Source organism: Mustela nivalis (genome assembly GCF_964662115.1).
Source record: "Mustela nivalis genome assembly, chromosome: 1".
NCBI lineage: Eukaryota > Metazoa > Chordata > Mammalia > Carnivora > Mustelidae > Mustela > Mustela nivalis.
In genome coordinates this window covers 169,788,884-169,812,862 of record NC_139020.1, presented here as the reverse complement: position 1 = coordinate 169,812,862, position 23,979 = coordinate 169,788,884, and the positions used below count along the sequence as shown (strand labels likewise).

Genomic DNA, 23,979 nt, shown 5'->3' with positions numbered 1-23,979 from the left:
TTTTTTTTTTTTAGTGCATAAAAATCTTCTGTGTTCTGCCTGTTAATTTCCTCTCCACCCCTTCAAGTCCTATTGACCACTGATTTTCTTAACTCTTTCCTAGTTTTGCCTTTGTCAGACTGGAGTCATGTTTTCAGTCATTTTGTTGGAATCACAGAGTATGTAGTCCTTTCAGATTGAGTTTTTCATTTAGATATATTTTTAAGATTCCTTCATGGATTTTTGTGGTTTGGTAGCTTCATTTCTTTCTGGTATTGAATAATATTCCATTTCCTTGATAGGACAGTCTATGTATTTACTTAGGTTTTGGTTGCTTCCAAGTTTTAGCAGTTATGCATAAAGATGCTATAAGCATTAAAGTGCAGTTTTGTTTTTTTTTTAAGATTTTTATTTATTTATTTGACAGACAGAGATCACAGGTAGGCAGAGAGGCAGGCAGAGAGAGAGAGAAAGGAAAGCAGGCTCCCTGTGGAGCAGAGAGCCTGATGCGGGACTCGATCCCAGGACGCCGAGATCTTGACCTGAGCCGAAGGCTGTGGCTTAACCCACTGAGCCACCCAGGTGCCCCTAATGTGCAGTTTTTTGTGTGGACTTAAGTTTTCAACATCTTTGGATAAATATGAAGGAGCATGATTGCTGGATTGAATGGTAAGAGTATATTTGGTTTCGTAAGAAACCACCAAACTGTCTCTGATAGTGGCTATACCGTTTTGCATTCCCACCAGTAATGAGTGAGAATTGCTATTGTTCCACATCCTTAACGAGCATTTGGTATTATTGGTGTACCAGATTTTAGCTACTCTAATGTACCAATGGTATCTCATTTTAATTTACATTTTCCTGATGACATATAATGTGCAGTATCTTTTCGTATGCTTATTTGCCATCTCTGTATCTTCTTTGGTGAAGTATCAGTTGAGGTCTGTGGCTCATTTTTTAATTAGGTTTTTTTTTTCATATTGTTGAGGTTTTAAGAGTTCTTTGTATATTTTGGATAATAGACCTTTATTGGATGTATATTTTTAGAAATATTTTCTCTTACTGTGTGCCTCTTTTCTAACTCTCTAACTCTTCTGAATCTTGTTCATATAGCAGTTTTTAATTTTAAGGAAGTCCACCTTATTGTTGCTTTCATGGATAGTGCCTTTGGTTGTTGCCTTTGCTTCCCTTTTAATCAGGTTATATTTTTTTTGTATCATTACTAGTTTTGATATATGTAGTTTTGATGTCATGACTAGATTTTCACATATAAATTATATGTGAAAGTTCTGAGAATGAGAGTGTTTAATATAAGTGAAAATAGTGATTGTGGTTAACATCTTTTTTTCTGAAATCAGCCTGAATTCCACTGAATGCGGCAGGGTTGGGGAATGTAGAACTTTGGAGTTATTTAGAGGAAATTAATTTGTAAAATTGGAATTCATTGTGCTCAGGACTTGTAGACAGTTTTAGAATCATGTGTGGCTAGCATAAGGTCACAGCAAACAATCAGCCAGTGTTAGGGCCTTGAAAATAGTCCTGTTTGTTTAACCATTCCTTTGTTGAGAGATTTCCTAATCCTGGGCTGTTTACCTAAAAAGCAAGAGTCAGGTCAACTGAGAAATTAATATTAGGTAAATAAAATTTATAAATACATAAAAGTATAAAGTCAGTATTAGCTGTGATTCATTAGATGTAGTTTGTAATTGTAGTCAAAATTAAGAATATGAGGGACATCTGGGTGACTCAGCAGGTTGGGGATCTGGCTGAGGTTTCTGCTCAGGTCATGATCTCAGGGTGATGAGATTGAGCCCTGCACTGGATTCTGTGCTCAGTGTGGAGTCTTCTTGAGATTCTCTCCCTAGCCCCCGACTCCTCTCTCCCATACCTTCTACTTGTGCTCTCTTTCTCTCTCTCAAATAAATAAATAAAATCTTTTTAAAAATAAGAAATGTGGAAGCTATTATGAGAATTATGATACTTTATAGTGAAGGATATAAAAGATTTGAATGTTTAAATGAACAAACCATGTGCCTGGATGGAGGAACTTGATCCTGGTTAAATATCAAGAATCGATATAGGGCAATCCTCAGATTATTAGTTAATATACTTCTAGTCAATATTTTAACTGAAATATGAATTTCTAAAGTTTATTTGGAACGTGAGTGATGACCAAGACAGTTTTGAAAGCATTCCAAATTTTTTATCTTCTATATAGAATCAGAAATTGTATAAGATGCAGTAATTCATTTAATCCTAATTTAGGAATAAACGGACTAATGGAAAAGTATTGACTCAGATATAGAAGTATCTCTGTATGACATTTGGCGTATCACTTCAAATTAGGAATGTGGATTTTTAAATGAGGAGTGAGATGATTGAAAAAAGGAACTTTTTCCAGATGGATGGACATTTTAAATTTTAAAAGGGCATTTAAATATTATTAGAAAATATTTTAATCTTATGATAAGGTCATGAGCCAAAAAGAGAACAGAGTTGATTACATAAAAGGGAAACCTATACAATGACAAAATATTTTATAAATCTTGTTTAAAAGACACACTTGGAAAAACTAGTTAGCAGTGAGTTGTAAATTGTCAAAATAATTTAAGTGCTAAAAATGGAGAACTTTGACATTTTACTTCTGATTTCCTACTTTGTTAACACTTATATATAGGTGGGAAATGAATAAATTTTCATTTATAGTTGTAATATGTAATATTTCTTTTTTAAACTTAAGGAAATATGTAAGAAGTTTTAATCTTATTAAAAGTATTTTTTTTAAAGGGAATATGCATTTGTATGAATGAAATAATGTATCTCTTCAAAAATTGTGGTTAAAAGAAATGTTTTATTTCTTTCTTTCTTTTTTGTTTTTTTTTTTTTTTAGAGGAGAGTGGGTAGGAGCAAGGGGAGAGGGAGAGAGAGAATCTTTAAGCAGGCTCCACGCCCACTGAAGAGGGGCTTGATCTCACAACCCAGAGATCATCACCTGAGCTGAAATCAGTAGTTGGACACTTAACTGAGCCACCCAGGCATATGTATAAAGAATGTTTTCTTAAGACAATTTGTTAACCACCAGTAGGTTTCAGTAATATACTGAAATGGTTATAGAAGCATTGTTGATTCCTCAAGCTTATGCCATGTTATATGTCTTAATAAATGTTGATTAACTTCAGATGTTTTCTTTTGTTCAGTCAGGTCAATTCAGTGAAGATATGATACCCACAGTGGGCTTTAACATGAGGAAAGTAACTAAAGGTAACGTCACAATAAAGGTACGTGACTTTCTTGCCATACTTGATTTAAATTGTCAGCATACACAGCTACAGATTTTTCTCTTCCTTTGTTTTTTACATGCTTATTCGTAATTCTTAACTCATGAATGGGTACATTCCAAACAAATGTAAATCAGTTGTTTTTTTCTTTCATATATCAGAATGTGTATGTTGAAATGTTAAGTGCCATAAAAAAACTTAACATATGGCTTGGCAGAATTATATTTGGGATGTAGATGTTCCTAAGAAATAAAAATCCCATGTTTGAGATCCTGTATTTGGAATTACATTTGTATTGGTATTATATTATTTCATGGACAGTATTTTATATTGAAAGATAATTTATTTATAATACTGGTAATTTAATATTATATTTGTGGTACATATATAGTAACCCAGCTTTCTCTTTCTTTGCTACTAAGTGCTGAAATTAAAACTGTGAAATAAGAAAGCTAACTAGGTAAACATAATATTGTTTTGAGAATGAGTTTGACAGGTTTAATTAAATCCTGGACTGTTGGATTGTTTACCAGGGGATATATTTTAGTTTTTTTGGGTGTGTTCTATAGTTCATGGGAGTCTACTTGTAACTGTCTGAGCCTTTACAGTCCTTTCACCTAATTCCTATGGCTCACAGAAGCTGCTTACTAAATTCTTTCTGGAGCTCATCTAATGAAGCTTCTCATTTTTCATGTATAGGGTTTTTTTAATGCATATTACAGGTGTCTGTCCCTAAAGTGGAAGCCTAAAGTGGAAGCCTTTTGAAGACAAATACCATGACTTAAGACGTTTAGGTAGCTCAGTGTCCAGAATAATACCTACAGAGTAGGCAGAACTATGGAATTATTGTGGGTAGTAGCTTTCGTATAGATACAGTAAATTTGTAAATGATTAGGCATTAATGCATACCCAGTCAAACAATTAAATCTTAATAGATTGTGGATGATGCTTGGTTCGGTACATGCTGAAAGTGTTCTCTTAAAGATATATTTTCAATACAGAAATTTATTGGTTAGCAAGCAAAGAAGGTATTGCAAAAAATTTTCTTTAGTAGAACTTATTAGATCCCGTGTAAACATATGAAATATGAGCTTCAAATTTAGAGGTGGACCCAAGAGCTTCTAGATTAAGAACTTGTTTCAGCTTAAGTTTTTCAGGAGTAATTTGGCTCTGACATTGTGGAAATGGGCGTATCTGCCTGATTTTATTCTCCTGCTACTTTTTCTTTCAAAGTATTACTTAAAATATCTTTATTAAAAATTCTCTCTTGATTTAAAGATTTGGGACATAGGAGGACAGCCCCGATTCCGAAGCATGTGGGAACGGTACTGCAGAGGAGTCAATGCCATTGTGTAAGCGCTTCTTAAAAAGGTCAATTTAGGTTTCCGGGAAAAAACTTGTTTTTAATACTTGCAAAGACTCAATTTTTATTTCATGCAGTAATAGTCTTTATTAGTGTAATCCCATTAATACAAAACTTCAACAAATTTAATCATAAATGAGAGTTTTAGGGGTTTTTTTGGTTTATGCTGCTAAGAACTAAGGGTTATAAATGTTTTACTGTCATATATTAGCATCTAAATATAGTCTGTTTAAAAGTTTTTTTTTTTAAGATTATTTATTTATTTATTTCACAGACAGAGATCACAAGTAGAGATGCAGGCAGAGAGAGAGGGAGGAAGCAGGCTCCCCACTGAGCAGATAGCTCGATGCAGGACTCTATCCCAGGACCCTGGGATCATGACCTGAGCTGAAGGCAGAGGCTTTAACCCACTGAGCCAACCAGGCGCCCCTGTTTAAAAGTATTTTTGAGTACTGAGCTTTTCTTTATCTGGGTCTTTATTATTAACAATTTCAGTGATGTAAATCTTTTTTTAAAGTAAGTTTGTTTGTTTATTTATTTAAGTAATCTCTACACCCTATATGGGGCCCAAACTCACAGTCCCAATATCAAAAGTCGCATGCTATTCTGACTGAGCCAGCCAGGTGCCCCTTAATAGTGTAAATTTGAAAATTAAAAATCTTCACCCCTAATTGTGACCATCAGAGAATTTGGAGACAAGAGATACTGAAGTCACTTTTTCTTTTAAGTTATATGATAGATGCTGCTGATCGTGAAAAGATAGAAGCCTCTCGAAATGAACTACATAATCTTCTAGATAAGCCACAGTTACAAGGAATTCCAGTAAGTATGGGGTTCTTGTTATTTTATATGATTATAAGAGTTATCATTTTTAAAATTATGATTTATTATGTTAAATGTCTTAAGATCTTAAAAGACTTTTTAACTGAATATTAGCCATATACTGGGTACTGTGCTTTTTATTAATTTCTTAACCAGCTAGTTATTAAACTATATACAATAGGAGCAGTGCTCAGTCCTGGGGATACAGTGATGAACAGAAGTGTACAGAAGCATGCTTCCTGCCATCATGGAGCTTATGGTTTAGTAGGAAAGGTAGATGCCATGAAGTCAATTGAATAATACAGCTCTGATAAGTGCTATGAGGGAGAGGTACCTGGGGCCTTGAGAATTATAAGTTAGAGGGGATATTTGATCTAGATTGGGGGAAGAAAGAAGGATTCTCTGAGGAATCGATGCTTGAGCTGAATGGTGAGGATATGTAGACATGTGAGGAAAAGAGAGTTGTAGCCAAAGCCTTTTGGTAGGAGGAAGCAAGGCACTGAGAAGAGGCCAGTCTCCCTAGAGCAAAAGCAGAGTGAGAGGGTGGGGAGAGTGTGGTAAGCCATGTGGCAGCTAGAGTACTAAAGGGAGGCTGGGCTGGACTATGTGGGAAACTGTTGCTAGTTTTAAAGCTTTTTTCTGAAGTGTTTCTTTTTTCTTTTCCTTTTTTTTTTTTTTTAAGATTTAATTTATTAAGAGAGCATGTGTGGGTGGGGGGAGGGGGAGGAGCAGAGCAGAGCAGAAGGAGAAGTAGACTTCCCTGAGTACAGAGCTGGTGGGAGGGTGTCCAACCCCATGACCCTGAGCCAAAAATCAGGAATCAGGCGCTCAACTGCTCCACTGACCGGCCGACCGAGCCACCCTGGCACTCACTGTTGTAGTATTTTAAATGTCAGATTTATTACTTGAGTCATTGTGATTTCATTTTAAGAATGGGTTAAAGTGGCAAGGGGGACTATAAGGAGGGTAGTTTTGGGAAGCTGTTGGAAGTTGTCTTGGCAAATTACAGTACCATGGGTTAGGGTGGTAGTAGACAAGATGATGAGAAGGATACAGATTTTAGGGATATTTAGGAATGCTGTCTACCCGACGACATAATGGATTGGAAGAAGAGATAGAAAGAATAATTCCTAGTTGTTTCTGGTTCATGAAGTTAGATGGAAGGTGGTGCCATTTGTTGAGCTGAAGAATATTGGCAAAGGACCATGCGTTAGCCTCATGACAAGTTCATGAACGTCAAATACTTGAGGTATATTATCTCAGGTAATCCTAACAACATAATGAAGTTTGTGGTTATCCCTCCTTTAGAACAGTTGTTCTTCACAGTTACATGGCAACACTACCTGTTATGCAACAGGTTTCGAATCCATGTCTATCTGACTTCAAAGCCTATTCTATTTTTTAAGTGTTAAAACTTAGTTCTGTATACCTACCAGAAGTAAAAATCAGTCTTCCCTTAAGGTCACCATAAGCCTTCTTAGTTGCAAGCAGTAAAAAGCTGACTTATGTGGAAAGGAATTCATTGAAGGGATATTGGGTAGCTCACAGAGTCTCTGAGAAGGCTACACATAAGCAGGTTCAGGAAATAAGCTGGAACAAGGAAGTAACCAGCTGCTAGAATCACATCCAAACTCACACCACAGAGTAAGTCTGTTGACCACATGCAGTTTCTGAACACTAGACATAATTGTTCTGATTGGAAAGTCATTTAGCTGTTTCCCTTTCTCTATTGGAATGGTTCTCTATCCTGCTTTCTTGCATCTCTGCCTCTGCATGGAAAGGTTTGGTTCATCCTAGATTATGCATCCATGCTCTAGCAGAGGAACTGGTGGAAAAATTATCCATAGAAGCAAGTAGCTTTATCAGGAGGCAGGTTCATAAGGTAGGAGGAGAGTTCTTAAATGTAGTAAGAGGGCCAAAATGCCAGGTAACCCCGAAATTGACAGCTGATCACAAATGGCCATGATATTATTTTTAGAAATTCAGTAAGGTCTAGCCTGAGAACCTGGTGTGACTTAAATAAGAGTATGGAGAGGGGTGAAAGTTGGGGAAGGGGAGACAGGCTGTAGTTTAACATTGTCTTGTGAGCTCCCAGTTTCCCCAGCTCTCTCTGCCTTTGTCCTTGTCTCTTGGTCCTTTGTGCAGAGTAAGTATCTTGGTCCTATGAGTAGAAATGGTCAAAGTGTATGGAGTAGGGTGGGGATAGGGGTGTATTAAGTGAAAGAAATAGTTATGGTAAGGTAGACATGGCATGTATATTGTTGGGATGGGTCAAAGATTACATGTTCTTAGAGAACACTGTTTTAGAGTATGGATATTCTCAAATATGTTATATGTACTCAAATTCTTTTTCTTCTCTAAGGCAGAAAGGACTTATCTGAGACAGAGTGGTGGTTGGGAAGCCTCTCTGCTTTCCTTTCTTTTCAAAGCACATCTAGCAACCAGATGATACCATTTCTTCATAGAGCTTATGACTGCTATATTTATCCTAATTTCCATACTTAACCATTGTCTTAGAATATTTTTTTTTTTTAAAGATTTTATTTATTTATTTGACAGACAGAAATCACAAGTAGGCAGAGAAGCAGGCAGAGAGAGAGAAGGGGAAACAGGCTCCTGCTGAGCAGAGAGCCCCATGTGGGGCTCGATCCCAGGATCCTGAGACCATGACCTGAGCCGAAGGCAGAGACTCAATCCACTGAGCCACCCAGGCGCCCCTGTCTTAGAATATTTATACATGATATTCTGTAGGATGGATTGGGAATTTTAAGCATACTTATGTGTTCGTATGATTAATGGCTAACAAAAATGGTTAAAAAATTGTTCCCCCATTCTTGGTTGTGTTAAGATCATATTCACATTATGTAGAGATTTATGTAGAAATTGGAGAATTCATACCATAGAATTGTAACATTTTAGTAGAAGTTGGCAGCCATGTATTGAATTCGGGGCATTGATGCAGTAGAAGTTGAAATGAATACTAATTTGAATGACTAAGTAAGTGAGATAGGCCACCAGTTAAACAAATATGCCTCAATATTATGGTAGCGTTCTAATTTTAATGTCTACAGATATGACTATCATATGTTCCTGTGACCTTTTCTTACATAAAAGTTTATTGTTAATATCTTTTCTTTTTAAAGGTGCTAGTACTTGGAAACAAGAGAGATCTTCCTAATGCCTTGGATGAGAAACAGCTAATTGAAAAAATGTATGTTTTAAGAATGAATGATGGTGTTTTTTTAAAAAAAAGGGTTCTAAATTACACTGTTTTGCCTAATACTTTGTTTAGCATCATTATATTTTTAGTATTTTTTAAAGATTTTATTTTTAAGTAATCTCTACATACAACATGGAGTTTGAACTTAAAACCCCGAGATCAAGAGTCATTCATATGCTCTTCTGAGCCAGCCAGGCCCTCCTGTTATTTAGTAGTTACAGCCATGTGTTTGGGCAAACATGGTAAATTTGGCCTACCAGACAAGTGAATTTCTAAAATTTTCATAGTAGTAAAATAATTTCTTCAGTATAAAAAGATAAGAAAATTGAACAAAGAATGATAGGTATGATAGTTATTTTAAGTACAGACTTATTGTCTTAATTCTGCTTCTTATAGGAACCTGTCTGCTATTCAGGATAGAGAAATTTGCTGCTATTCAATTTCTTGCAAAGAAAAGGATAATATAGGTAAGAAATGACTGTGAAAGAAATGACTATCACGGGAAGGGATGTCTTAATGCTCCTTACTCTTTATTATTCCCAGTTCTAAGTGACTTCTTTTATAGAGGACTGTTGTTTTTATCTAAGGAAAAGCAATAGACATTATATCTTTTGACAGCAAATACAACATCCTGAATGTGCCCTGTGCTATTTAAAGAAGTAAATGAAATAGACATGAAGTTAAACATTATGTGTTATCAATTTATTGTATTAATTTTGGCAGAGTTAGTATCCAGCTATGCTTTGTAACAAAATGTTTTTGAAATAAGACTATAAAAATTGGTCCGTAGGCACTAAAACAATTGTTCATTTATTGAACCGGTATATTACTGTAATGTTAGTACTCAGTTGGAAATATAAGCCAAAAGTACTCTTTATGTATTTAATGTCTGTATTAATTTCCTAGAACTATCATAGCAAAGTACCACAAACTGGGTGGTTTAAAACAGCAGAAATTTATTTTCTCAAGTTGAGGTTGGTTAGGTGTCCAAAATCAAGGTGTCAGCAGGGCCATGAAGGCTGTTGGAGAATGTCCTTCCTTGCTTTTCTTAGCTTGTGGTTGCCGGCTGCCTTTAACATTCTTTGATATATTGATGCTTCCCTCCATTTTCTGCCTCTGGCTTCATATAGCCTTCTTCTTTGTGCATGTCTGTGTGTGTATTTCCTCTTCTTACAAAGATAGATACCATTGGATTAAGGCCTACCTTCATTCAGTATGATCTCATGTATCTGTAAAGACAATTTTTGAATAAATTCTGAGGTTCTAGGTAAGTGTGAATTTTTAGGGGAACAGTATTCAGTCCAATACAGGATCCTTAAAGAATTCAAGTATCTGGTTGAACTTCAGTTTCTTAACTGATTTGTGAGAGGTTATTTAATAAACGTGGATTGGAATGGGTGAGAAGGATCAAAAGGTAAAGAGGAAAGATGAAAGATTTGTCAAGATGAATGGCTATTCAACCTCTTAGCTATTTGAGTGAAAAGACCTATAATGGTACAATAAAATATCCTCACAGGAAAGTGTACCTTCGTGACAAAAAGCTACTAAGGCTAAGTCACACAGTTCTTGTCTGGTATGACAGGTTCAACCAAAGTGTGAGAGGAGAGTTTAATGCATGTACCTTGAAGCAGCTGGGTAGGAGCCTAGAGATTTTCATGGCACCTTTACCTCTCCCAGTTTGGTGGTCACTAGTGAAAAAAATTGCTTTGTGGGCCACTACAGAAAAATGAGGCTGTCCATCATTGCCACATAATTGGCTTAACAAACAGCATGGGCTTTGGAGTCCTGCAGCCTCAGGCCAGAACACTTGGTCCTAAGTTACTTTCTGACTGGTTTTGGATAAAGCACTTAACCTCCCTGATCCCCAGTCTTTACTCATCTATAAAATGGTGATAATGGCAGCAATTTAAAAATTCTTTAGTGAGAGGGAGTGTGAAAATGCTATGGCAGCATTTGACATATGGTGGATGTCATGTGGGTGTATTAGTTTTCTATTGCTACTGTCAGTTAGAAGCCTGTCATAGTTCTCACAGAACTAGAAATGAAGGACTGAAATGACAGGTTGTGTTCTTTTTGGAGACTCTAGGAGAGACTCCATTTCCTTGTCTTTTCCAGCTTTTAGATACTGCCTGCATTCTTGGCTCATGGCTCCTTCCTCCAACTTCAAAGTCAAAAATATGGTGTCTCTGACCATTCTACCATAGTCACACTTCCAATTAAAAAAAAAAAAAAAACCAGCAATATCTTGTATTGGAGTAGAATGTAATACGTAGTACCGACACATATGTTTAGAAGAACGTATTGTTATTTTTTTCTCTTTAGCCTCATTCTGTATGTATTGGTTCTCATCATAGTTAACTTTTTCCCCACTCAGTTCTAGTTTTATCAACTCTTTCCTTACCCCTCCTCAGACATGCTCTGATAAGCTCAAAGTGTTGATAGTTTTCTGGCTAATTCTGGGCTTCCTTTATTTTTTATTTTTACTTTTTTTTATGATTTTATTTTTAAGTAGCTGTACCCCCAGTGTGGGTGAGTGACTCCTGAGATCAGGAGTCACATGCTCTGCCCACTGAACCAGCCAGGTACCCATGGGCTTCCTTTAAAGAGCACCCAAAAGGAATCTGAACCTAATACTTTGCTGATGGACACAAGCTGTCCTCTATTAAATGGGAATAAGAATAAGGGACTTGCTATATTGTGAGCATTTAGTTAATTTGAGAAAAGACTCTTCAAGCACTTAGGGTTTACTTAGAGTTATTATTTAAAAAAAAAAAAAAAATCCTCCCCCTCCTTACGTGTTAGGAGGAATTCTTGTTAAGTTTTAAGTTGTGTCCCTAAGAGAGCATTTACTTATATACTCTGGTTCTCACTGAAGGATTTTCCCCCAGGATACATTTGGCAGTGTTTGGAGACACTTGGTTGTCATAAACGAAAGTGTGATGCTGGTACTTAGTGGGTAGAGACCAGGGATGTTCTAAAGATGCTACAGTCCCCACAGCTAATTGTCCAGTATAAAAGGTCAGTATTGGTGAGGTTGAAAAACCCTGTTCTGCATACGCTAACCATAATCTTAGGGCGTTGTGCTATTCTGTAAATCCATTTTACTCCTTTATACTCTCTCGTATTTCATAAAATAGGGGGAAAAAGTTATTGAAAAGAGAAAAAAAAGTCCTTTGTTTTACTACCTTGACAAACCAGCCGTATACTTTCCTGAAAAAATCTTGTGAGCTTATTTAGGAAGTAAATCAAAGAGAGTTGGTGAGAACTACTTTTGTTATTTGAGGCTGACTTCATAGTCTGTCATAAAGCTCCATAGTCACCAGTTTGTGATTGTAGAACTCCTGCTTCACTTAGTAGTATCTGAGCCCAAGGAAATGGATCCACTCTTACTGGATTCAGAACAGGTAGATTGTAAATCAGAATGCCTGTTTTATTTGGAGCAAGAAATATAACGGCTAAGTAGATTAGACTTTTTGGATAGTCAAATTTGAACATCCTCCCTATTTTCACCTTTTACAACGTATTTCAGAACCAAATTTATGAATTTACTAAATTTTTCCCGAAGTATCTCAGTGCACACAGGTGGCACAGGTGGTATATTCTCCTTCCAGCTTCCCAGTGTGGTGTATGAAATACTTCAGTAATGTGTCCTTAAACACAGAACAGATTACTTCTGTGAACATGATCTTTGCAAAGATAACTCCTTCATCTGAGTATCATCTTTCTTTTGTTGTTCTTTTTTTTTTTTAATTATGTTTGTTTATTAGCATGAGAAAGGGGGAGGGTCAAAGGCAGAAGCAGACTCTCTGCTGAGCAAGGAACCCCATGTGGGACTCGATTATGGGACTTCGGGATCATGACCTGAACGGAAAGTAGTTGCTTAACCAACTGAGCCACCCTGCCTAAGTATTGTCTTTATTTTCTGCTTTTTTAATCTAGTCTTAAGGATCCATTTGTCTTTAGGATATAATTTCGACTGATGTCCACAAGCTTTGTTTTAAGTGACTTTCTTAAATATTTAAACCTAGGCATTCCACCGTCAGATTTACTTTTCTCCCCATTCAATTCTAATGAATGTGGCCTTGCTCTTGACTACATACTGCAGTCCTCCTTTTAAAGTGCACATGATCTGGTTCAGTAATCAGGTTAAATCATTGTTTCCACAGCTCTGAACAGGTTGCATTTCTTCAGATCTTAGCTCTAGGGTATTCTTTACATGTGTGTGGCTTACAGTTTCTATAACATGTTATTAGCTTGGAAACTGAATTTGCATTCATCTTTCAGGTTTGGAGAATTGAGTGCTGCATCTGATAGATTCTCACATACCCTTTTTATGGATGACATATTTTTAAAGAATTCAAGGACAGTAACTCACTGTTTTGACTTAGCTGCCTTCTCTTGTCAGTCTAAGTGCTTTTTTGGGGGACTAATCTTAGCTGTGATAGCTGCAGCTGCCACCTCTGGACACCTCTTACCAGAGATCAGTAAAACTATCTGCTGGACATCTCCATGCCTGTTACCTTCTACACGTGAAATCTGATGTGCTCTGTTGCTAACTTATCTTTTATTTTTCTCAAGTCTGTTCTTTAACCACTGTGTTTGTCAAAAGCTTTATGACAAACACAACTCACTGAAGGCTGGAAGATTCTTTCTCTGTTTGTATGTTGGTCAGCTCCACATTTTCCTTCTTCCATTCCTACAACACTTGTTTGCTTCAGGCAGTTTTTGTCACTACTCCTGTTGTGATAGTCACTGTCTATACTGACAACTCCAAGTGGTCCTCTTTTGCCATTGATCATTCTAAAATAAGCAAATATAATTTCCTTGCTTAAAATTTCCCAGTAATTTCCAGTTGACTTGAGAATAAAACCCAAACTTGGTAGCATCTTAGAGTGGTATACGAGGTTATCTAGCTCCCTCTAGCCCGTGGTTCTCAGTTGAGGACAGAAGACATTTTTGCTCCTCAGGGGACATTTGGCAATCCCTGGAGATATTATTGATTGTCACAATTGCAGGTGTATAGGGAGGTAGATAATGGCATCTAGAGGTAGAGGTCATGGATGCTGCAAAATAGTCTGCCATGCACTGGGAAGGCCTTCTTCCATCCCAGCGAAGAATTACCCAGTCCAAAAGGTCAAAAAGGTGAAGTTGAGACTCCCTGCGGTAGCCTTAGTGTTGAATGGCAGCCTCTTCCCCTGTACTATGCTTCATCCACATCTTATCACATATAATCCATCTAGATCTCCACCCTGTTCACGCTTTTGTTTATTCTTTTGCTTTTATTGTTTCCTTTGCCTGGAATTCTGTGGGGCAGCCCTCCTCCCAGTCCCAAATGAGTTTGTCTATGTTTACCAGCTTTGATACTTAAAGCTTCTTGAGGGGAGAGAGGGATTCTCCCATATCTTTGCATTCCTGGCACTTCATATACAGTACTACCTTAACAGGCAGTCAGTAAATTTTTGAATGAATAAAAGATGGCACAGGCTGTCCTGAGCATAATTTAACTTTTAAATCAGAGACTGCTGAGTCTCTCATAATTCCTTAGAATGTCCTCTTGAAGTTTAGGTAATGGATAATAGTATAGATGAAAAAGCAGGACAGGGCCAGCATGTACTTTGAATTAGCTGCATTTTAAATACTGTCTCTCATGTTTAGTGTCTTAACTTTGATCTTAACACCTTCAATTTTTTTCCCCTCCATCTTTAGATATCACACTTCAGTGGCTTATTCAACATTCAAAATCTAGAAGAAGCTGAAGCATCTCCTGAAGTCTTCCAGTCCTTCCTGGCTATAATCCTAGAATTACTGTCCGTTCCTCTGAAGTACTTCCCAGAATACGGTCCTTCCTAAACCCAAGAAATTGCCTTTTTCAGAGTTTATTTCTCTTGTGCACTGCTGAAGATGTGTATCCCTAATCCTCCAAAAAGAATCAGCTAGAGTTGTCATGATAAAGTCAGCACACACAGAAAAGCTTCTTATACATACTTGTCTTAAACAGTGTGTAGAGCCTTTTTTTTTTTTTTTTTTTTTTTTTTGGGGGAACTAAAACAAAAACACTTGACCATCTGAAATCAAGAAAATTGCATATTTCTGTTCTGGTCTTTCTGGGCCAGATTTTTATATTGGTTTTCAGTAAATGTCTATGATATTTCATTGTAGAATTCATTTGCTTAATACTGATACTGACTTGATACAGCATGAAGTTTCTAGTGCCACACAGTATTTAGAAAACCTTTAGCTTGACTCATGTGGGATATAAACATAATGTTTACATATCTCACAAATGCATGTGAAATGTATAATTACACCTTAGGAATTTAAAAAAATGGTCTGCAAAGAGTGAGCTGAGGCACCAGATCAGTGTTGTTATGGTTTTTTTACACTGGTGAGATCATATATGAACTTTTAAAACATCTGCTTTCTGAGAATTCTTCACAGATAGCAGTTGGGGATATGAGAGGAACTAAGGCATGCTGTTGTATATCTGTCCAGATCATTACTTCTCTATTTTTTCTTCTTTTTCTTTTTCTCTTATTCGGGGTTGCGGGGGGGCTCAACACACTTTTTTAAAGGGTTGGGAATTGAAGATTTTCTCAAAGGCTTTCATGGATTTAGAGCATTCCAGCCAATGTAATAAAATGTGTTAAGAATGTCAGACTTTGTTAACAAACACCTGTTTGTTCTTTCTATCTCTAGTCATTAAATCAGTGCTGCTGCATGACACTCTAACTCTCGACTTTTTATATCCAGTCATAGACTTTCAGCACAATAGATACTTAGAAACAAGTAAAAATTCTTATTTTTCTCTCTTATTGAGGTAAGGTTTGGCACTCTTTTGTCTGGTGCCATTAGACATCTTGATTATTGTGACAACTCTAGACCTGCCTGCTCTCTCTAATGTAATCATGCACAACGTCTACAGGTTGTTTAATAATCAGTCACACAGAGAACTGAGGAACTGATGCTGTGTATTGTTTGCTTCTACTATACGGAGATGTATAAAAACTTAAAATGAACATGTTTTGTAGTTTAGTGATGTCCATATACATAAAGGGACACATTAATACTGGTTCACTTGTAAATTGTTATTCACATAAACCACTGTAGTAGATAAAACTTTATGCTACACCCGCTTATGTGTTGCCTCACACTGTGTGTGATTTTGTTTCTTTTGTTAAGCAGCACTCATGTAGACAGTGCATTTCCATAGATGTTGAGCACTCAAAAGTGCAGTCAACAGTTGTTTTAATGAATACCAGTTTTAATTTATAGACTGCCATGGCCTTAACAATATTCTGTACAAAATACTGCACTGTGTTGCACAGATACTACTTGTTTTTCTCCATTCACATTTTTATGAGTAGAATCTCAGCTTTTAAAATTCTGTTCTTATTCTTTGAAGCGTGTTGCATACTTCCCTGATGGGATGGATGGTTCTGTAAATGAAGGGATATTTAAACTTGCTACTGTAGCTCAACACCGTTAATGGTTACTGTGAACCATTACAAAGAATGTGGCAATTTGCTTGTGCCTGAAAGGAGGAATTGGAACTAAAGTGAGTGACTGTGTGGGGACTGCATAGGTTCGTTAATTGACCTATAGCTAAAACTTAATGTTTATGTGTCTGTTCATTGCTTTCAGCATTTCAAGACATCCAAACTCTACTACCAACATTTTCCTGTGCATTAACTTCTGCATGTGAAAACTTAACAGTTACTGAACTTTGTAAATACGTGAATTTTTTTATTTAGGTGATGCATTTTTTTGTCTGTTTACTGCTCTTCTCAGCTTTATTCAATAAACTTGCATTTTGAGGGTTGTATTGACAGTTTTAACTTAAAATGTGCATCGTAATGGAAGGTGCTGATTTTTTTTGGAAGGGGTTGGGAAGAAAGTTACGATGAGCAAGTGCCATAGACAGTGTGCTAGAAAGAAATCAGTTCATTTCTCAAAGAATTGAGTCTGCAAGTTAGTTAAAATAGAAATAAACTTTTAAAATAACCACAGGGTTGATAGTGCGATTTTTTTGGGCGGACATGGCGGAGGAGATGCTGTTACTTGTAAACCATTCTGATACACCAAAATTAGGACTTCTGGAAGTGGCAAGAGCTAGTTGTATAGACATTTTATAATTTATTTGTTTCAAAAGTTATAATAAAAATCTAATAAACTGAAATTGCAAGGCAGGCCTACTTCTCTTCCAGAATGAAAAGATGTTAAATATCAAAATGGTGGTTGTCCCACAGAAACATATATTTTTTTTTAAAAGATTTTATTTATTTGACAGAGATCACAAGTAGGCAGAGAGGCAGGCAGAGAAGGGGGAGAAGCAGGCTCCCCGCCGAGCAGAGAGCCCGATGAGGGGCTCTATCCCAGGACCCTGAGATAATGACCTGAGCCAAAGACAGAGGCTTTAACCCACTGAGCCACCCAGGTGCCCCCCAGAAGCATATTTTTAAGGTAAAGCCATTTGGCCTACTTCCCTAGTGTGGTATATGTTTTGCATTATAAAAGTGAACATTTATCTCATCAAAGATATTGCAGAAATGATCTTAGGTAGTTTTACTCAAGAAAAGTTAGCTTGGCTCTTCTCTATAGCCATACTGTTACTCTTTACAGCTAAACCTTGTTGGCCAGTTGGATGTGATTTAGCATGTCTGGACAGAAGTCCTTAGGATATCTGGTTTCATTTCTTGTATGGAATTGGTGGAGACATTTTCGTCAGCAGTTAACTTGGTCCTCTTCTCGTCACCCTCCTACCAAAGGGATTTTTAAAAAAGATTTTATTTATTTGAGAGAGAGCGGGTGCGTGAGCATGAGAAGGGAGAGGGTCAGAGGGAGAAGCAGACTTCCTGCTGAGCAGGGAGCCCTATTTGCGACTGAATACCTGGGACTGGGGATCATGAGCGTAAGGTAGTTGCTTAAAAACTGAGCCACCCAGGCGCCCCAAAGTGAATGTGATGTGTGGGGAAGGAGTGGGAAGTATAGAAGGATAGAAGGTTAGTTTTATCCTTGATTTTAAGCTTTTAACTGCTTTCAAAAATTGAGACTTCTAAAATAGGTTCCTTTGATTCAGTCAAAGGAACAAAATTCTCTATGTGTTGGACTGTGGCTACTTTAGTATTCATTGTTTTGACTGAGGAACTAATTGCTTTGTGTAATTCTAGACATACAGGATCAAGTTACACTGAAATCCTGTTGATTTGATAATTCTAGCCTCCTCACCTGGTAGATGGCAGCTGGAGTCGAAGTCTGAATTTACTGTAGCCAGCATTATAAAGTAACATCCACTTGGCCAAATACTTTAAAAATGCCATCATGGGGAAACCACCATATTGAGTGATGGAAAAATTTTGTTCTCTTAAAAACTTTTAACTGTTGTGCCCTCAACAATGTATATGCCTGTGAAGATGATTGAAAAGAAAATAATGCAAACACTAGCCCTGCCAACTTCCTTAAGCTTGTAGTTCTACAATGTGTGGCCTGCTGCAGGTGTTTCCTGTTGATTAGTAAATAGCCTCTGCACAATTTCTGTTTAAAACTCAGCTATTACTAAAAATGGGTGCTTTTGTAATTATTGCTGCTTCTTGAATGTTCTTAGGGAAACAGAAGCAATTCATTGACATGCCAGATAGATTGCAGTGGGAAGTTTCTTAATCTAAGCAATCGCAGTAGTCATTCATTATTCCATTTCATTAACAAGCCCTCTCTTCAGTAAGGTAATTTCTATTTTAAAACTGCAAGGCAGCTGGTAACTTAGGTAATGCAGATTTCCTAGCAGGAATCAGAGGGGAAAAAAATATACTTTAACTGCACTTTATTGGGGCTTGCAGGTCATGAATTTATAAGAGGAAAGGATGGGTAGGAGAATAATTTGTCAAGTTTAAAATGCTAATGTAGTTTGGCTCTGACAGGAGTGCTGGATTGACATCTGAGAAAATTGGTTCCTTTCTTTGTTATTAACTGATTTGTGTGGTGAGTTGCTGAATTGTCTCTGGCTCTGTAGTTTTCCCATCTGTAAAATGAGAGAGGATTTCTAGTATAATTTCTCCTAACAGGCTACCACCGTTTTAGGAGCCAAGGGATGTGGATGATAGTAAAACAGCAGAGTAGATGAAAAGACCCACTTGGCCTAGTGAATATGTTAATTTCGCATGTTTTTCATCTTGGAAATAATCCAAAAGTACAAATATTTATATTTTAACACAGTTAAGAGTGGAGATCACAGACACTTTACAGAATCAAACAATAACTTAGATTTTATTTGAAGGAAATGCTATAAAACATACAGGCTTATAACTTGAAGACCATTTAAAAAAAGTAAAGTATTTCTCCCAGACTGCAGAAAATTGTTTATTCTGGTATACAATGTGGAAAACACATACCTACTACCAATTTGGGGGCAAACTATTTTAGAGCTAATGTTTAACACTTTATAACTGCAGTGTTACTGGGTTCTGCTAGAATTGATTTGGAGCTTGGAGAAAACTGCAACAGTTAGAAAATACTTCTTTTCGTAGTATTGAGAGGGGGAAAAAATACCCTGGGGCCTCTGGGGAGCTCACTTGTTAAGTGTCTGCCTTCGGTTCAGGTCATGATCCCAGGGTTCTGGGATCAAGGCCCGCATCGGGAAGCCTGCTTCTCCCTCTCCCACTCCCCCTGTTTTCCCTCTCGCTGTCTTTCTGTCAAAATAAATCTTAAAAACAAAACAAAACAAGAAAATCAATATAATCCCTTTTGAACATGGGAAATAGAACATTAATAGATTTCCGATTATGGTGTCTTCTCCAGCCAGCTTTTACACATAGCTTTGGCCTACCCTCCGTTTTGTACCGTCTTTATCACACAATGTGCCGTCTTGTTCCTATATATGAAAAGTCCACCATTTCTATCTACCAGTTACCCAGTATTTTTCTAAGGAAAAAGAAATAAGTATTTATCATACCACTGACCGACTTAATGAAAGCACAAGCTCTCCTCACCCTTCAAAGAAGGTTAAGAACTTTTATAACTACTTTCTCTGGAAACATCAGTGACCTAAAGGGTGGGGCAGGCCTATGAATGGTGAATATACCTTCTTGATGGATAACCACTGCATAGTGGTTTAGTAGTTAGAACAGGTGGGGAAGAGAAGGTAACCACTTATTTTCCTAGATTCCATTTATTTTTTGAATGATTTTTAATAGGTAAGTCACATGATTCAAAAATCGAAAACACCCTAAGAAACATGATGGTCTGACCCATGAATGAGTATCCACCCTTCCACCTTCCACCACCACTCTGGTCTTACAGGTAATCCTTGTATCACTTTTCTATCACTAGTGTTTTCTTAATACAAAATACAAAAAGCAAATAGGAATATATATATATATATATGTATATATATATCTCACTTTCTTACATAGAAAGCATACTGATTCGAACATGAATTTATCCAATTCCTGTGTCCTAGCAATCTTTCTATATCAGTGTATAGAGAGTTCCTCATTCTCCTTCATAGCAGCATGGTTCCCGTGCAATTGTCTATGTGTTTTTCACTGTTCTAGATTCCATAGTTTACCTAACTGGTCCCTTGTTGATAGGTATTTGGGTTATTACAACCTTTTGCTTTTGTGACCAATACTGCAGTGAATCATGTATGTGTGCAGCAATTCACAGAAGCTTATTTGTGTCAAAGTACACAGTACTAGTACAACTAGCCAAACTGTAAACTGTCCTTTACAGAGGATATGCCAGTTTTTATTTCTACCAGTTCCTGTTCCCTGTGTCTTGTCAGCAGAGTCTGTTGAGAGACTTCTGGATTTCTGCCCATCAAATAGAGTGGGAATGATAATTATATACAGTACAATTTTAAGCACATGAAATTTAGCTTTTCTTACCCAGCTGAGGAGACAATATTACCTTAATTCTGGTGTTGGATCTCTACCAAATTAATGTGATTATAGGTAATTTCCTCCTTTTCCCTACCCCTTTTTCTTAAGTCACCCCCCCAACCCTGCCTTTTAGAAAGTATACATTGCTTCAGAAAGAAGCAGTACTCTTTCTTTTGTTTTAAGATTTTTATTTACTTGACAGATCACAAGTAGGCAGAGAGGCAGGCAGAGAGAGAGGAGGAAGCAGGCTCCCTGCTGAGCAGAGATTCCCAGGACCCTGGAATCATGACCTGAGCTAAAGGCTGAGGCTTTAACCTACTGAGCCACCCAGGTGTCCCACAGTACTCTGTTTTAAAAGTTACCATTATACCACTTGTTTTATATTATTGCTTTGGATGATAAATCCCTTATAGTTTCTTAGAGCAGAGAAATCCTCCTTGTAAGAGACTATTTTAATGCTTATATTTAACATAGGCATCTCTGGAAGTATCCTTGTACCCTTTGAGGTTATAGGGAGGAGCTGTTTTCTGGCTTTACAGTTTTAGGAACCTAGTGCGCTGATTGACTTAGACTCCCAAGATTGATTCTGAAAACTGGAATGTCTGCTGATTTATTTACAATGGAGGATATCTTTAAAGGCACCAAAATATACCTCCTAGGTCACTTCCTTCACCTGTCAAAGTAAGAGGGAGATTGAATTTGGATCACCTTGTAGGATAGAATTCCAAATCAGAGAGATTTAGGACCATGAGGTATAGAAGCTGGAACAGGTTAAGTAGAACTGGAATTAGATGTGAGGTTCCAAAGCTCTTTCTGCCCATGCTGGACTGGTAAGTTTTAGTCCTTGTCCAGTCTCATACTTGGTTTCCTTAGACACAGTTTTCTCCTAAAATAGTGCTTTGAAAATAGGAGAGGCTTACTTGTTTAATTCATCCAACAAACCTCAGATTCATATGTACCAGGTACTTTTACTAAATGAGTAGTGATAGTGCTCACCATGGAACACCGTTGTACACTATATACATTCAATACTTCAGTTCTTACCATTGCCGTATGCTCTGAGTACTGCTCTTATTACCCTCATTTTACAGATGGGAAAACCAGGAAAAATTAACTAACTTTCCAGGGTCACTCAGAGGCCAAAGCAATGACTTGAACATCTGGCAATCAGGGCTTCTGAGTCTGGATTTTTAGCTGTCATCTCTTCTGCGTCCCCCAGAGTGAAGCCATTTTTACCACAGTACATTTCATTTTTTTTTTTTTTAAATCAGTCCCCTGACCATCTCCTGAGACTGTGCAGAAAAGCCTTTCATAAAGTTGATTTTTAAGGTTGAGGGTATTGTCCCAGTCTTAACAGCCACATTTACCTTGAGGGAAGACTTAGGCTAATCTAAAAGGCTAGCAGGAGATACTTCGTGTTCCTCTGGCTCAGTTTAATTCAAGACAAAGCACTTTTTGAACCTGGCCCCCAAATCTTCGGCTGTGCCTTGCAGGGTGCTAATGTCAACAATGTTGCCAAGCCAACAGTGGCTTAGGAAGAATAGAAAAAGCAGTCCTCATCTGCTTTGTGGACCAGCTAGTTTTTTTAAACGGAAAGTTCAGGAAACCTGGGTGGTAGCTCTTTTTCTGCCCACCGTAAGTAGCTCAGAGAACTTGAACCTTCCAACCTAATTTCTTCCATTAGGGCTTGTGGAATAGGCCTAAACAAGGCTTTCTGTGAAGATTAAACGGATCACATTTTGAAAACCATAAGTTTTACCAGGACAGGCATCTTTCAGAAGTTGGATGGTTTTTTCTTTGTTTTTATTAGAGCTTGTCTCCAAATGTGAGGACAGGAGCTGACACTAATGTGGACTGCACTTAAGCAGGGAGCAAGAGCACATTTAAAACTTTTAAAATTTGCAGTATAATAATTACTAAGGGAACAACATACCTTCATGTTCACATTCGGTTTTCAGGTTCTGGGAAGGCAGACCTGAAAGTCCAGGATCAAGCGCTAAGTTTGGATTTCTAGCAGGGTTCCTAGCTGCTTGCACAGAGGAGTAAAAGAATCTCAGTAGGCAAAAGACCTTGGTTCAATCTCTCTTTATACTCTTTGATGCTTGGGCAGGTGTATCTCTCAGAATTCGGGGGGAGGGATAAGGCTCAGCCAAAAAACAAAACAAACCCACAAAAAGACAGCCTTACTAGATGCCAGTTACTTTGTGTTGTAATAAAATGTTTCTTTGGGTTCCCTCTGAGTTGCAAAAAGTCCCCTGAGAATGTGATGATCGTACCCCATAACTTATCATCCTCTTAATCACTGCTTTGGTCACTCAGCCAGTCCCTGATTTGGGCCATCCATCAGTCTTTGCTTCCTATGCTTTTCAGAAACCTTAGTGTAACAAGGCATATGGTCTAACTTTGAGAGAACATCTTAACAGGTATCTACAAATGTAGCAAACAAAACAAAACCCCTACGCTGTTGAATCGTTACATGAGAGCCCTAGTCCTTCAGAGCTGATATTTGCAACCTTCTTAATTATAGGAAGTAGACACAGAATGGGTAAAGTGATTTGACCAGGACTCTATCCTACAACCGAAAGGTTAGGTCGCTACTGTGGCGCACAGGAGAGATGGTGGGAGTAGCAGAGGTGGGAGGGGACTTGGTTAAATGAATTTGGCAAAAATAAAGACTCTTACCCTTTTTTCTAAAGCTCCTATTTCCGAGACAAAGGCAGTATAGCCTAATTCAGCATTTCCTGAAATTGCCAGATGCTAAGAATTGTCTGTATACAGACATTTCCAGGACCCTCCACTGGTATTTGTTAGGTCTACTACAAGATCTGGGAATACGTGTTTTACAATCACAATGAGCGGTTCTTACAAATTAGGGTGTTCTGATGAAAAGAGTAGAATTCAGGATACCTTTTTGTGCGGCCCAGAGCTACCAGGTAGTATCCCACCCCCCACAGTAAACGACGGTCCTGTTAAAAACCCTGCCCTTGCAATGCAAAAGTAGCTCCTTTTACGAGGAAATGCTCCTTTCCCTCCTTTTCCTTACGTCTTTTAACTGGCACCATCCCTAACCTAGAGCTGGAGTGGCTTTCTCCGGTCCGGGCTAGGAGGGAGACACGCTCTGCCCGAAGACGCCTGGTTGGGGGCCACGTCTCCGTCCGGCGTCCCTCTGGTGCTCCCGTGCCGCGCTCCCATTGGCTGGAAGTTTCCTCGCCAGTAGCCCGAGCGGCCCTTACTCGCCACGCCAGCCCGTCTGGACTCCGACCGCCCAGGGGGCGGGGCGAGATGATGGGGCGGGGCCCCGGGGGCGGGGCGGGGGGATGGGGCGGGGCCTCACGGCGCTGCGGAAGTCCGGGCGGCCTATGGCGCGGGAGGGAGTCCCCGGCCGCGCCCCCACGAGGTTGGGCCGGGCCGGGGCCAATCCCGGGCGACTGGGCGGGCGAACGC

General features: G+C 38.1%; 1 protein-coding gene across 1 annotated transcript in view; it reads left to right on the top strand.

Annotated features, from left to right (window-relative positions):
* Positions 1 to 16,484, top strand: part of ARL8B (ARF like GTPase 8B) — a 53,642-nt gene extending 37,158 nt beyond the window's left edge. Inside the window, exons 2-7 of the mRNA XM_082728818.1 lie at positions 3,177 to 3,257; positions 4,536 to 4,609; positions 5,349 to 5,442; positions 8,586 to 8,653; positions 9,059 to 9,129; positions 14,369 to 16,484. Coding sequence (XP_082584944.1) covers positions 3,177 to 3,257; positions 4,536 to 4,609; positions 5,349 to 5,442; positions 8,586 to 8,653; positions 9,059 to 9,129; positions 14,369 to 14,418 — 438 coding nt within the window. The 3' untranslated portion in view covers positions 14,419 to 16,484. The remainder of the gene's footprint in view (positions 1 to 3,176; positions 3,258 to 4,535; positions 4,610 to 5,348; positions 5,443 to 8,585; positions 8,654 to 9,058; positions 9,130 to 14,368) is intronic.
* The last annotated feature ends 7,495 nt before the right edge of the window (positions 16,485 to 23,979 follow it).